General features: G+C 43.0%; 1 protein-coding gene across 3 annotated transcripts in view; it reads left to right on the top strand.

Moving 5' to 3' along the window:
- The window catches only part of parvg (parvin, gamma), a 57,244-nt gene extending 42,164 nt beyond the window's left edge, over nt 1-15,080 (top strand). For 2 of the 3 annotated variants that reach the window (XM_078568346.1, XM_078568345.1), the window contains 4 exons: nt 4,748-4,816; nt 8,322-8,423; nt 9,182-9,254; nt 14,566-15,080. In XM_078568346.1, the coding sequence (XP_078424472.1) occupies nt 4,748-4,816; nt 8,322-8,423; nt 9,182-9,254; nt 14,566-14,639 (318 nt within the window). In that variant the 3' untranslated portion in view covers nt 14,640-15,080. The remainder of the gene's footprint in view (nt 1-4,747; nt 4,817-8,321; nt 8,424-9,181; nt 9,255-14,565) is intronic. The other variant, XM_078568347.1, reaches the window with a different exon arrangement.
- Nucleotides 15,081-15,495: the final 415 nt, after the last annotated feature.

Below are 15,495 nucleotides of genomic sequence, written 5' to 3'. Positions count from 1 at the left end.
CATCTTTGGAGCATCTGCTATGAAGAAGGGTCAGATGGACTCGAAACGTTAACCCTGTTTCTCTCTCCAACGATGGATGTTGATGCTGGGGCATCAATGTCTGTCATAGGAGAACATACATTCAGACGCTTGGATAAAGGAGCCCATCCTCTAAGTTTGGAACAATTGGACACAAAATTAAAAACATATATGGGTGAAGAAATAAGAGTGAAAGGGATATGTCAAGTCCTGGTGCAGTATGGGCATCAGTCTGTGAATTTACCACTTAAAGTAGTAGCTGGGGCGGGCCCAAGCTTAATTGGCCACAACTGCCTCAAAAATATTAAATTGCAATGGGCTGAGGTTTTTCAAATCAGAACGAGAAACTTACAGGAATTGTTACAAAAGTACGCTTCCATTTTCAGTGATGAGCTAGGAAGGATTGGTGGGCTACAAGCCAAAATCCACTTAGACTCTAACCCCCATATGTATCAGAGCCAGGCCAGTCCCTTATGCTCTTTGGGAAAAGGTTGAGAACGAGCTAAACAGGCTGGAAAAGTTGGGCATCTTACAACCGGTGCAATTTTCTTAGTGGGCAGCACCCATAGTACCCGTACTGAATCCAGACCAAAGTGTTCCCTTTTGCAGTGACTATAAGTTAACTATAAGCAGAGTGGCCAAACTTGATAGACCCACGATACCGAAGATTGATGAATTATGTTCAAAATTGGCAGGGGGCAGCACATATTCAAAACTCGACATGAGCCAGGCCTACCAGCAGGGAGAGATGGAAGAAGGCTCTAGGGAATTCGTGACCATCAATACACATCGAAGGCTGTATCAATATACTCAACTACCCTTTGGGATCTCATCGGCATGTGTTATTTCCCAGCGTACCATGAACAATCTGCTTCAGGGACTGCCCCATGTCATTGTTTATCTGGATGATGTCTTAGTCACTGGAAGAACTGGCGAAGAACACTTAGCTAATTCGAGGAGGTGCTGAAACGCTTCTCACAAGCGGGGGTGTGCTTGAAGTGAGAAAAATGTCTTTTCCAAGACAAAAAATGCAGGGCCTGCATCCTGTGGAAGAAAAGGTCAAGGCTATTCGCAAGGCACCTGTACCGAGAAACACTACAGAACTAAAGGCCGTCTTAGATATGATAAACTACTATGGGTGATTTCTCCCAAATCTATCAACTGTGCTGACTCTGTTATACACGTTGCTTAAGAAAAACCATAAATGGATTTGGTAAGCTCTGCACCAGGAGGCGTTTCTGAAGGTAAAGCAGTTGTTAAGGTCATCGGCCCTACTGGTCCACTTTGACCCAAAGAAAGGATTGATTTTAACTTGTGATGCATCCCCTTATGGAGTAGGGGCTGTACTTTCACATTGGATGGCTCTGAACAACCCACTGGTTATACATCTCGCACACTCATTGCTGCAGAGCAACAATATTCTCAAATTGAGAAGGAGGGTTCGTCTGTTGTGTTTAGTGTTCAGAAATCCCATCAATACCTTCACGGTCGCCATTTTCACATTAGATCTGACCACAAGCCTCTGCTGGGATTATTTGAAGAGGATAAGGCGATACCTCCATCGCATCTGCTTATATCCAGAGGTGGGCACTGATATTGGCTGCTTACGAATACACTTTTATTCACTGATCGGGAAGATAGATCACACATGCTGACACGCTGAGCCGCCTCCCCCTTCCAGATAACAACGTGAGGTTCCAATTCCCCAGGAACTTGTCTTAGTTCTAAATTGTTTGGATTCCTCCCCTGTCCAGACCAAACAAATCCGAGATCCACTTTTATCTCAGATCGGGGAGCAGGTCTTGAATGGATGGTCAGGTGAGCGAAAGTCTGGTGACATGAAGCCCTATTCCAATCACAGATATAAGCTCACCTGCCAGGACAGCATATTGCTCTGGGGAGCAAGGGTTATCATTCCCCCGAGAGGGCAAAGGCCATTACTGGCCAAATTACGTAGCGCTCACCCTGGCATTAGTAGGATGAAGATGCTCATGCGCAGCTACTTGTGGTGGCTAGGGATGGACACGGACATTGAAACCCTAGTCAAAAGTTGTCTTCAATGCCAGAGGGTTGAAGACACAAACTTGCCCACTTCCACCGAAGAGCCTAGTGGAAAGTTGGCCCCTGAGAAGGGGGTCTCGGAAAACCAGCCGAGGCTGTTAAGCTACGCTGCTCAACACATCCGAGGAAGCATCCTGAGCGACTTGACTCGTAAATAGTTATTCATGTAAATAATTGTGATGTTGTGATGCTTGTCAATTGTACTTTCAAGTAAAGAGGGGGAGGGGGTTGTGGGAAAGTGGAGTGCTATGTACCTTTAAGAGAATATAGTTCATGTTAGTTGACCATGTGACTGTATTGACCAATCGCTACACAGTGCGGGCTTCTTTGGTAACTGTAAGTCTAGAGCTGGTGGTGAATGAAGAAGCACACATGGTGTTAATGCTCTGTTCTTATTTCCAATAAACCACTAATGTTTATTCAGTTAGTCGGTCTCTCTGCCTGTATTGTTTCAAACGCCAACCAATATGTTAACACCAAGGGTGCAGCTCACATTTGCCGGACAAAATGAACCTGATAACCAAAAACATAAAAATAAGGAAGACTTTTTTTTAGAAAAAAAGCTGTCCCCATTAGTTCATGGTATGGGAGAGATACTAAATGAGTACTTCTCATCAGTATTCACCAAAGAGAAGGACTTAGCAGTCGATTTGTCTAGGGAAGAGTGTGTAGATAGCCTGGATCATGTTGAGATCAAAAAAGAGGAGGTGTTAGGCATCTTGAAGAATATTAAGGTGGATAAGTCCCCAGGGCCGGATGGGATCTATCCCAGAGTACTAAGGGAGGCAAGGGAGGAGATTGCTGGGGCCTTGACAGAAATCTTTGTATCCTCACTGGCTATGGGTGAGGTCCCAGAGGACTGGAGAATGGCCAATGTTGTTCCATTGATTAAAAAGGGTAGCAGGGATAATCCAGGAAATTACAGGCCGGTGAGCCTTACATCAGTGGTAGGGAAATTATTGGAGAAGATTCTTCGTGACAGGATTTACTACCATTTGGAAGCAAATGGACGTATTAGTGAGAGGCAGCATGGTTTTGTGAAGGGGAGGTCGTGTCTCACTAACTTGATCGAGTTTTTTGAGGAAGTGACAAAGATGATCGACGATGGAAGGGCAGTGGATGTTATCTACATGGATTTCAGTAAGGCCTTTGACAAGGTCCCTCATGGCAGACTGGTACAGAAGATAAAGTCGCACAGGATCAGGGGTGAGCTGGCAAGATGGATACAGAATTGGCTTGGTCATAAAAGACAGAGGGTAGCAGTGGAAGGGTGCTTTTCTGAATGGAGAGCTGTGACTAGTGGTATTCCGCAGGGATCAGTGCTGGGGCCTTTGCTGTTTGTAGTATATGTAAATGATTTGGAGGAAAATGTAACTGGGCTAATTAGTAAGTTTGCAGATTGACACTAAGTTGGAGGAGTTGCAGATAGTGAAGAGGATTGTCAAAGGATACAACAGGATATAGATCGGTTGGGCGGAGAAATGGCAGATGGAGTTTAGTCCGGACAAATGAGAGGTAATGCACTTTGGAAGGTCTAATACAGGTAGGAATTATACAGTAAATGGCAGAACCCTTAAGTGCATCGACGGGCAGAGGGATCTGGGTGTACAGGTCCACAGGTCACTGAAAGTGGCAACACAGGTGGATAAGGTAGTCAGGAAGGCATATGGCATGCTTGCCTTCATCGGCAGGGGTATTGAATATAAAAGCTGGGAAGTCATGCTGCAGCTGTATAGAACCTTGGTTAGGCCACACTTGGAATATTGCGTGCAATTCTGGTCGCCACATTACCAGAAGGATATGGAGGCGTTGGAGAGGGTGCAGATGAGGTTTACCAGGATGCTGTCTGGTCTGGAGGTTATTAGCTATGAGGAGAGGTTGGAGAAACTCAGATAGTTCTCACTAGATCGACGGAGATTGAGGGGCGACCTGACAGAAGTTTACAAAATTATGAGTGACATGGACAGAGTAGATAGTCAGAAGCTTTTTCCCAGGGTGGAAGAGTCAATTACTAGGGGACATAGATTTAAGGTGAGAGGAGAAAACTTTAGAGGAGATGTGCGGGGCAAGTTTTTTACGCAGAGGGCAGTGAGTGTCTGGAATTTGCTGCCAGAGGAGGTGGTGGAAGCAGGTACGATAGTGGTGTTTAAGAGGCAGCTTGACAAATACATGAATAGGATGGGAATAGAGGGATACAGACCCCAGAAGTGCAAAATGTTATAGTTTGACAGGCAATATGATCGGCGCAGGCTTGGAGGGCTGAAGGGCCTGAACCTGTGCTGTACTTTTCTTTGGTCTTTGTATAGGATGAGGGGGCACAGATTTAAGATTTTGTGCAAGAAATACGGGGGGGGGGGGGGGGAGTGGGGAATGTGAGGAAGAACTGTTTTAAGCAGCGAATGGTAATGACTTGAAACTTGTATGAGGTGGTACAAATGGAGAGAAGTTCAATGATTTCGAAAGGGAATTGGGTAGACACTTGAGGGAAATAAACTTGCACAGAAATATGGATAGAGCGGGGGAATGGGACTGATTGTATTGCTCTACAAAGAGCTGGCATGGACTCGATGGGCTGAATGGTTTGCTCCGTAATATTGACTTTATGTCGCTGTGACTCTATAACTTGATGTTGGCTCAGAGTTAAATTGTTATTTCTTTCTTCTTTTAGGCAATGCTTCATTTCACTAACAAACATCTGGGAGGTTTAGGTGTGGTTGTGAAAGACCTCAGCACACAGGTTTGTATATTTCTTTTAGATACCCTGGTATGGATTTTACACACATTTGTAGTCAAATCTGTGGAGAACCTAAGGCTTTTGCTACAGATTATAATACATTTGATGTAAACGATGGCTGCCATTAGGAAGGGGACTTTCAGAGAGCAGTGTACACATAGATTTTAATCCCATGAAGTGGAAAATCAAGCTGACATATATTGAGCATGCCTAGTAAAGACTTGTGCTGTCAATAGAATGTCTGTTTAGCGACAGAATAGTAGGCAAGTCAAGTTCACTATGATTCCCCTAACAGATTTTAACAGTCATAGAGTAACCTTTGTGAGGAAAATAATAATTTCATTTCTGCAGATGTAATTTTGTGTTATCAGAATTGTTCCTTAAGGAAGAGTCAATTGATCTTCAAAAGAAACTCATTAACATTAATTTATCAAGTTGTAAACATTTCAGATGTTTGTCATTACGGCTCACCCACAACATAGTCTATTTATAATGTATCTCCACTTGACAGGCTGAGCATAAACAACAAAAATGAACTTAGCAGGCAGCATCAGTCACGGGAACATTAATCACATGTCAAGACTGGCAGGCACAGCATCACAGTACTGAGTTAAGAGATTGTACAGTGTTCACACTGCTGAGCTTAGATAGGAACGGGTGAGGGATGGAGAGTCTTTAATATAAGGAGGAGAACTTTAAAATCAAGGTATTGGTGGATGGGAGCCAGTGTATGTCAGTGAACACAGGTGATGGGTGAATGGGACTTTTTGTGAGTTAGAGTACATGTAGAGTTTTAGATGAATTCAAGTTCATTGAGGGTGGGAGGCTGACCAGGCGAGCATTGGAATAGTTGAATCTGGCAAATACCCCAGTAATGTAATACATCATGAAAGGAATGCAGAATATACTACTTTTAAGAAGAATAACCCCAGTTTCTCTAGTCTCTCCATGTGAATAAGGTCTTTAGCACTGATACCAGTCTAGTAAATTGCCTTTGTGCCCTGTCTAAGGCCTTGACATCCTTCCTAAAGCGTGGTGCCCAAAATTGGCCACAGTACTCCAGCTGAAATAACTAGTGTTTATAAAGGTTTAGCATAACTTCCTTGTTTTTGTACTGTATGCTTCTATTAGTGAAGCCAAGGATTTGAGGATATGGGGAGGAGGAAGGAGGAGTTAAGACAGAAGATCAGCCATGATCATATTGAATGGTGAAACAGGCTCAATGACGGAGCAGGCTCAAGGGACTGTATGGTCTACTCCTCCATTCCTTATGTTTTTATGGTCCTGTAAGCCTTTTAACAGCCTTCTCTGCTTGTCCTGCCTCCTTCACAGACTTATTTACACTAACCTGCAGGTCTCCTTATTTCTACGCCCCTTTTAATATTGTACCATTTGGTTTATATTGCCGCCCTTTACTCTTCCTACTTCCTCCCCCGCTCCTCCTGGTTTCCTGTCCTCCTCCTTCCTTGACTCCTGTCTGAGTTCCAAACACTTTCTCTTCTCCTGCTCCAAGTTCTGGGCCTTCTTTCCCCTATTCCTACTGATTTCTAAGCCTTCTCTTCTCCCTCTTCCACCTCCCATTAAGTTCCAGGCCTTCTCCCTTTACTCCCCACCCATGTTAGTTTCAGATCTTTCTCTTTCATCCCTATCCTGCCCTGAATTCCAGACCCTCTGCCACCCCCCCGCACACACCCCTCCACCCCGCCACCCATTAGCCTGACCTTGCCTTGAGCTCCTGTCCTCCTCTGCGCATAGAACGGCTGGGCAGAAATGTGCTCTGGTGGCTAGGAAGATGCACAGCTGCAAATGTGGTACACGTGTACGGTACTGGTTTAGGGCCCAGAAGGGAGCCTTTGGGCAGAGCCCCATCTGGATGTGCTTGCTCAGAAGCTGAGATATGCCCAGCAAGTAATCACTCCAGCTGCAGTCTATCACAGTGACCAGACAGATCTGCAGACCTTCCCAAAGGCTTAACTGTGAACAGTAGTATTCGGATTTGGAACGTCTTTCTCATGGCATTCTCTGACAAAGTGGCATCAGAAATGAATTCCAGCCGATTTATTAGGACAATAAAAATAGAAATCTCTCAGGTTCTTTATTTAAAAACAAAATAAGAAGCAAGTCTTGCATTTATACTGCAATCTTTTGTGACTTCAGAACATCCCAAAGTGCTTTACAGCCAATGAAGAACTTTTTGAAGTGTGGTCAATGTGGTAACATAGGAAACACAACAGTCAATTTACCAACAGCAAGCTCCTTCAAACAGCAATGTGATAATGCCAAATAATCTTCAGTGACTTTGACTGAAGGACAAATATTGGCGAGGGTATGGAGGAGAACTCCTCTGCTCTTCCTTGAAATAACGCAATGAGATTTTTTTACGACCACTTGAGAAGGCAGATGAAACCTCAGTTAACCTCTCATCCAAAAGACACCAGCACCAACAATGTAACACTCCCTCAGTACTGCACTGAATTATGTGCTCCGATTTCAGGAGTGAAACTGAGAAGTGAGAGTGCTACCACTGAGCCACAGCTGTACAGGAAAAGTTCATAAAGTACAGGAAATGGCCTCCATTCAGACTTGAGAAGTATTACTGAGATATGTGGAAGGCCTAGCTTATGAAAATCATCATCATACTTCACACTATCTTCTATTTATGTGAATAGAAGTCACCTAGGTAAACGCTGGTTGCCTGGTAATTCCATGGGGAAAAGCTCTACTCAATGAGGAATTGAACCACACAGTCCAACAAAGTGCTGAGTGCACTGATTAAACTGGTGCGGTGGTAGAGGTGCTGCAATAGTTCTTGGTGACCTGAGTTAGGGTGGGGATATGTAAATAGGATTCTGCAGTTCAGTGATTTCTTGTGTGTGGGTGTTAAGTGAGGCTGGGTGCAGGCTCAGCTCTCATGCTCTCTCAGTTTAATGGCTTGCCAAAAATAACTGTCTCAGCTAAGTCACAATAAGCAGCCAGGTGGTTGGTTGAAGGGTCAGGTGGCTGAATGCCCAAGGGTTACGAGCACCTTTAGAATCATAACCCATCTTGAAATAGCACCAAAGTGACCAGGAGAAGGTTTGGAAAGAACATATCAATGAAGCTAGAAATAGTGCATCTGGAGCAAGTGTGGAAAGTACTGAGTGATCACCTCCATGATCTATAACCATTACTATTGTCTTCTCACTGTGCATCTAACCTAACCTTCCACACAACAATACTTTGAAGTTTAAAAAACTAAAATACAGAAAGTAACAAGTCTGTCTAAGATCATCCAGTTTATGGAGTGATTGATTTCAGCAAGTAAGTGTCTTGAATTTAGTTTAATTTGTTATCCAACTCTCTTATACATTGTTACTAATACAATGCTTCAATCAGTATTAGAAAAAGCTTGTGGAATGCCTATTTCTACTCAAGAAAAGGATTTTGTTACATCTAAACATTAGTTAAATGTTCATCATCTGAAAATAGACCAATTGATCTTCTGTTCATTACTGTATTTATTTACCAGTTTTCCAATGGGGTGATCCTGATTCTGTTAATTGGGCAGCTAGAAGGCTACTTCATTCATCTGAGTGAATATTTTTTAAACCCTTCATGTCAGAAGGAAAAGGTGAGTTCTAAAATCCCCCTCTTGTACTTGTTTCCATTTTAGTCTTTTTGCTCTCTAGAGCCCCCAGTTGAAAGGGAAACAAACAACCTCTTGTAGGTTTCTGAGCCAGGCTTCTGATGGGTGTTTTTCAGTCCATTGTTGAGTTTTACTTGGAGCTGGTGTACTTGATCACTGTGTGCAATGTGGAGTCAACTTAATTAAATCGCACTCCTGATTGGGCAGAAGCTCTGCCATTTTGCCCAAAGCCTCCCACAGACAGCCATCTTGTGTTGAATCATTGGTACAAACTTGCTTTCCATTACATTGTAGCACAGCTTGCTGCTGTGTTGTGATAGTTTACTGAGGTACTACATGGGTAAACCGTATAGTTTAGGATTTATACATAACTATAAATTTCCATATCCTAGATCTTCATTTTACTTAATATGTGACTTCTCCAGCTCATGTTCGAGGTTCACGTGATGTGAAGCTTTTAAAATGCCCGTATGAAAACTTTCATAGCTCATCACTTCATCTTAATGAGTCTCAGAATCCCTGATCTTTAGCTTAGTTGGGTTTACTTGAATTCAGGAAGTGGGGGGAGTGGGGAAGATAAGAAACTGTCTAGTTTCTACAAAAATTCTAGGGCAAAACACATGATTTAATCCAAACTTTCAACCTAAATTCACTTTATTATTTCTTGAGTGAAATCCTGACAACTTCCTTTCCCTGCACTCAGAACCACATTACAGTATAACATTTGTTGTTCTTGATTGCAGCTTCACAATGTCACATTTGTGCTGGAGCTTCTTAAAGAGAGAGGACTGTTGAAATATCCAGTCAATCCTGAAGGTTAGTGAACATGTAGAAAAATAAGGAGGCCTTTTTCACTTTTTAAAACCTGATTGTTGAATATTAATAGTATGATGCAGTAGAAAAGCTGCTGTGATATTTGTTGCATATTTTATTTCTTGGACTATGAGATATGTGGAGGTCTCATGGCAGCCATTTTAGATTCCATCAGTGTTACATGGCAATGAATTTTAGCCTGGCTAGAAACTGGAATCCACCTGAACTGGGCTAATGGGATCACGACAAAGTAGAATATAGATTTGCTCATTTGAATATTAATTAACATAGATTGGAAACTTTGTTATTGATGAGACGTTTATATCGGATTCTTCTTGATTACCTGAGGAAAATGGATCAGCTGAAAGAAAAGTTTTCTATAGAAAGTATTGGTCCTCAGTAACCTTAGATTTAAAGATCCAAACACAGGGCTGGATTTTATGTTCCCAAATGGCAGGCACCAACATTGACAGCCTGTCTGCCCGCCATTTAAAATAAAAACCAATTAAAGACCATTTCAGCTTGTTAACAAGACAATTGACTCTGATTTTATGTGGCCCACTCCACTTATCAATAGGCACATGGGAAAAACTTTGGGAGTGAGTCACATCAGGTATGAGATGGTGGTGCAAGGGCAGATAAAAAGGGCTGCAAGTGGGACCTTGGCTGCATTTAGCAGCAGATCTGCTGGGGAAGGTGGCAGCATTTGCCAGTTTTTTCACTTCATATATTCATTTTTTTGAGCCTGCCAAAAGGAGAAATTGAGAAGGAATGAGGCTTACAGACAAGGCTATAATGGTGTCTGACTCCAGCATAGCACCCGGAGCTCACTGTTGCCCATGGAGATTTTGCACTCTGAAGGAGGCTCCTCATCCAGTGAGGAGGAAAGGATAAGAAGACAGGAGAGGGCAGCTGTGCAGGGACAGGTACACCCTGTGATCCAGGCAGACCACAAAGGTGCAAAGGCCTGCAGAACAGAGACAGCAATATCAAGCAGGCAGAGGTAGGAATAGACACTATTCTGCCCACATTGTGTACCTGGCAAAGGATGACCCACCTGTAGATGTTGGTGCCTTCAAAGACTGCATCTCTCCAGGGAGACAGTCACATCCTCCTGTGGTCTGCTGTTTGGGAAGATTAGTTCCAATTGTGATGGTGGCCACTCTATGCCTGTCGTTTTGAAGCTGACAGTCACCTTGAATTTTTTGTATCTGAGTCATTCCAGGCATCAGCTGGAGACATTTGCGGCATCTCGGAACTAGCAACACACTATTGCATCAAGGTAGTGACGGGTGCAATGTTCAGGCATGCAAATGAATTCATTACATTCAGCACAAAACGCTAGTCAGGCTGATAGAGCCAGAGACTTTGTATAGCTGAATTCCCCAAAGTACAAGGAAGGCATCGATTGCAAACACATGGCCATCAAAGCTCCATCGGGATGGCCAAGGGCATTTGTCAGTAGGAAAGTTTCCATTCACTCAATGTTCAGCCTGTCTGTGACCATTGCCAGAGGATCATGCAGGCATGTGCCTGCTATCCTGGGAGTTTTTATGACTCGTACATCCTTGGATACTCCCAGGTGCCAGAGATACTCTGCCCACCAGAACCTTTGGATAGCTGGCTTTTTGGGGACTGGGGATACATTTTTTTTATTCATTCATGGGATGTGGGCTTCGCTGGCTGGGCCAGCATTTATTACCCATCCCTAATTGCTCTTGAGAAGGTGGTGGTGAGCTGCTGCCTTGAACCGCTGAAGTCCATGTGGTGTAGGTACACCCACAGTGCTGTTAGGAAGTGAGTTCCAGGATTTTGACCCAGCGACAGTGAAGGAACGGCGATATATTACCAAGTCAGGATGGTGAGTGGCTTGGAGGGGAACTTCCAGGTGGTGGTGTTCCTATCTATCTGCTGCCCTTGTCCTTCTAGATGGTAGTGGTCATGGGTTTGGAAGGTGCTTTTGAAGGAGCCTTGGTGATGCAGTAATTGAAGAGATGACCCCGGTGAGAAACCCACGTAATCTTCGTGATCTGCTGTACCTTACACAACCTGGTGCTCTAAAGAGGGGAGGCCCTGGCAGATGATGATCTAATGGAATGAGCCACATCCTCTGATGACAAGCCTGAGGTCAAGGAGGAGCAGTCCTGCCAGCCGGCTGTGGAAGCCAGTGTGTGACAGACTTTGGATGGCAGGGTGACATCAACTGACTAGGAATGTGGAATTCGCTATACGATAACATCTTTGCCTCACTCTCCCCTTCTTGATATCGTGCACACATCATCACTAGAGCCGCCTGTGCATGTGCCAATGGTTAGGCACCAAATGAGGCTGTTCAGAGGGGCCCATGTGAACACAAACTCCCTTGATAGCAGTCAGTCGATTCAAATCCAAAGCAGGACACCACACACATGAAATACAAATGAACCCGGAGCAGCTAGTACACACAGCACCATCATTTAATACATGATAGAAGCAAAATTTTTCCAAACAACAAAGACCACATGATTGCCTTTGCGAACCCATGTGTGACTCGTGTTTTCTTCATTCTTTTGTGTGTGCTATGGCTTGGTGCTTCCCCTCACAATTGCATTGCTCTGGATTACAGGAATACACGTTTGGCATGTGCGCTGATCTGTGCTGTTAGGTGTAGAGCAGTCATAAGACAAGGTTTAAAGTTTTTTGATGGAAGGTCGCAGACCTGAAACATCAACTCTGTTTCTGTCTCCACAGATCCTGCCAGACCTGCTGAGCATTTGTAGTATTTTCTGTTTTTCAGATCTCCATTATCTGAAGTATTTTGCTTTTGTATAAGGTTTAACGCAGAGTTGAACACTATTAAACAGACTTCTTGTGGGAAAAAATGGGAATGGTTATATAAGTTAAAGTTAAAAGCAATTTCACAAGAAGTGGAATTGAAATTATATTAGAAAATTGAGTGAAAAGGGAAGATTGCAAAAAGAGTAGCATGTGTTGATATATTTTCCCTTAAAATGCCTAGCTAATGAAGAGCAGCAATAAAAACAAAGAGAGCACTATATTACATTACTAAATCAGTAGTCAACAAGTCACAGTGAAATGGGATAACGCTCTGGTCAGATTATACCTGGAGTAGTGTCCAGTTTTAACCACTGGACAAAAATATTCAGGTTTGAAGGATTACATAGCGTACATGGCACAGAGGTGAGAGTGACTGCCCTTGACATTAAGGCAGCATTTGACTGGGGTGTGGCATCAGGGACCCCCAGCAAAATTGAAGTCAGTGGAAATCAGGAGGAAAACTGTCCACTGGTTGGAGCCATAACCAGCACAAAGAAAGGTGGTTGTTGGGGGTCAATCACCTTATTCCCAGGACATCACTGTAGGAGTTCCTCAGGGTCGTATTCTAGGCCCAATCATCTTCAGTTGCTTCATCAATGACCTTCCCTCCATCAAAAGGTCAGCAGCGAGGATGTTCGCTGATGCTTGTGCAATGTTCAATACCATTTGAAACTCCTCAGCTATTGAAGCAGTGTCAATATGCTGCAAGACTTCAACAACATGCAGGCTTAGGCTGATAAGTGACAAGTAATATTCACACCACACAACTGTGAGGCAACGACCATCACCCCTTGACATTCAATGGCATTACCATCGCTGAATCCCCCACTATCAACATCCTGAGGGTTACCATTGACCAGAAACTGAACTGGATCAGCAATATAAATACTGTGGCTACAAGTTTAGGTCAGAGGCTAGGAACCCTATGGTGAGTAACTCACCTCCTGGCTCCCCAAAGCCTATCCAAGGCACAAGTCAGGAGTGTGATGGAATACCCTCCATCTGCCTTGATGAACTAATCCTCCAACACCACTCAAAGCTTGATACCACCCAGGACAAAGCAGCCCGTGCAATTGGCACCCCATCTACCAACTTAACATTCACTCCCGCCACCATTGATACACAGTGGCAGCACTGTGTACGTCATACAAGATGCACTGCAGCAACTCACCAAGGCTCCTTTGACAGCATCTTCCAATCGACCTAGAAGATCAAGGGCAGCAGATATATGGTAACACCATCTGCAAATTCCCCTCCAAGCAACACACCATTCTGACTTGGAACTATATCACTGTCCCTTCACTGTCGCTGTGTCAAAATCCTGGAACTCCACAGCAGCACTTACACCAGATGGACTGCAGCGGTTCAAGAAGGCAGCTCACCACCACCTTCTCAAGGGCAACTAGGGGTAGGCAATAAATACTGGCCCAGCCAGCAATGCCCACCTCCCACGAAAGAATTGAAAAAGAATAAACAGGCCATTCGAGCCAATCAGGCTATGCCAGTATTTATTCTTCACTTCCCATATTTTCTGATCTAAGTCTACCATTGTAATCATCTATTCCAATCTCCCTCATATGCTTGTCTAGTTTCCCCTTAAATACATTTATACAATTAATTTCAACCACACCCTGTGGTTACATCATGCTTTAGGTATGAAGATTTTTAGACAAAAGAGAGGGTTCATAACAAGGATTTAGTTATGAGGCAAGTTGAAGAATCTGAGGCACTTACTCCGTGAATGAAGGCATTGTTGGATTAGACCCTCAATGAATGTGGAATTAGATCTGCAGAAGTTCGGATTTTCCTGTATTATGGAGCAGATTTTCCTTTTCATCTCCTGGGTCAACAAAGTGCAGGCTGTCATTTGTCTTTTCAGACACAAGATCTTACAAAAGTATGGTATTTAGCAAATAACTCTGGAGCATTGTTTCAAGCCATAAGAGAACAAAGGAGGCAAAAATACGTATGGACAAAAAACAAATTTAGATCAGATATCAGGAAAATTTCATTCATGCGACAAATAATCGAGATTTGGAGTAGAAATTCAGGTCCTATAAGGGTTCTGAAAATTGTAGAGCCAGCTGGATGATTTGATTGGGGATGTTGGGTGTTGTATTTTTCTACTCCTTGTGCTTACTAACAAATAAACATCAACCACAAATAAGGGATTGGTTAATACACAGATACGTAGGTTCATTTATTAAGGAGTTGAGAAGTTGGCAGCAGTATTACAAAGTTGGAGAATTTATATATACGTCCGACCTGCTTGGTTCCCTCACAGCAAACTAAGTCTGAATCACATGATGTATTGCATTATTCCACCTCTAGTAATGTATGCAGAAAACGTAACCGCACCCACTTAAGCGTGCACTACAACAGTGGGAGTTTCTTTGCAATCAGTGAAGCTAAGGTAGGCTCCCTGGCCTCCTTTTGTGTTTATCTTCTGATTAAACATTTAAAAAGAAAACTTTCTCACTTCCCTGTCTTTCCACAGATATCGTAAATCTGGACAGCAAAGCCACAATCCGAATCTTGCATTGCATGTTTGCAAAGTACAAGGACAAGTGAAGGAGCGCAAGGCACTTCCCGGCAGTACGAAAGCAACCTTCAAATGTGTTGATTGGAAAGAGTCAATTGAGTAAAGGAAGGAAGTAGTTTAATGTTGTAATGCACATGGTGATTTAGACATTCATGCAAGATCTATTGAACAAATTGCCTAAACCACTGCCTATTTTATCTCCGAATAATTAGCTGAAATTATCAAGCAGCACATTTTTTAAGAATACTGAGATTTCATAACTTGTAATTTGTAAATATAACACATTGAGTAAGCTCACATTGTAATTAAAAAAGGTCCAATGACAAGGGACCTGGTTAATATAAAGAAATTAAGCTGAGCTCATTAAGCATTGAATAACATTTTACAACAAAATGCAACAATTTCAGTTCTTCTTTAACATTTGCATTCTGGTTACTAAACCTGTCAATAAAAGTTAACAAGCCCCTGTGCATTCTCATTGTTTTTGCTGAAATAATCTTAACAATAGCATGTGTCACTGAAGTACTGTTCTTGAAGGGCGTTGTTGTTCAGCTGGGCAGGTGAACAATTATACTAACATATTGTGGTGAACTGCGTGGCTTCTATAAGCTCAAGCACTGAAATGCCAACAATTATTAAAAATAAGCATTCCTACTAAGCTGCTCTGCCACCTCAGCAAATGAATGTATCACCTAGAGTGGAACTGGGCCATGCGGAATAAGAATGATCCAAGTTTCATTTGAGGCCTTTGCTGAGTTCAGCTAGCATACTAATAGAAATGGTAGGGTTAGCCAGGGAGAGAAAGGCAGCTTTTGCATCTAATTAATACCCCTGATTAATGCTGAAAAGTATGCTTATGGAAATCAGGTAGGGACAAGATGAAAC

The sequence above is a fragment of the Cetorhinus maximus genome, chromosome 22 (assembly GCF_964194155.1).
Source record: "Cetorhinus maximus chromosome 22, sCetMax3.hap1.1, whole genome shotgun sequence".
Classification (NCBI taxonomy): domain Eukaryota; kingdom Metazoa; phylum Chordata; class Chondrichthyes; order Lamniformes; family Cetorhinidae; genus Cetorhinus; species Cetorhinus maximus.
The sequence above is the reverse complement of the archived record's forward strand: the minus strand, read 5'-3'. Positions and strand labels throughout refer to the sequence as shown.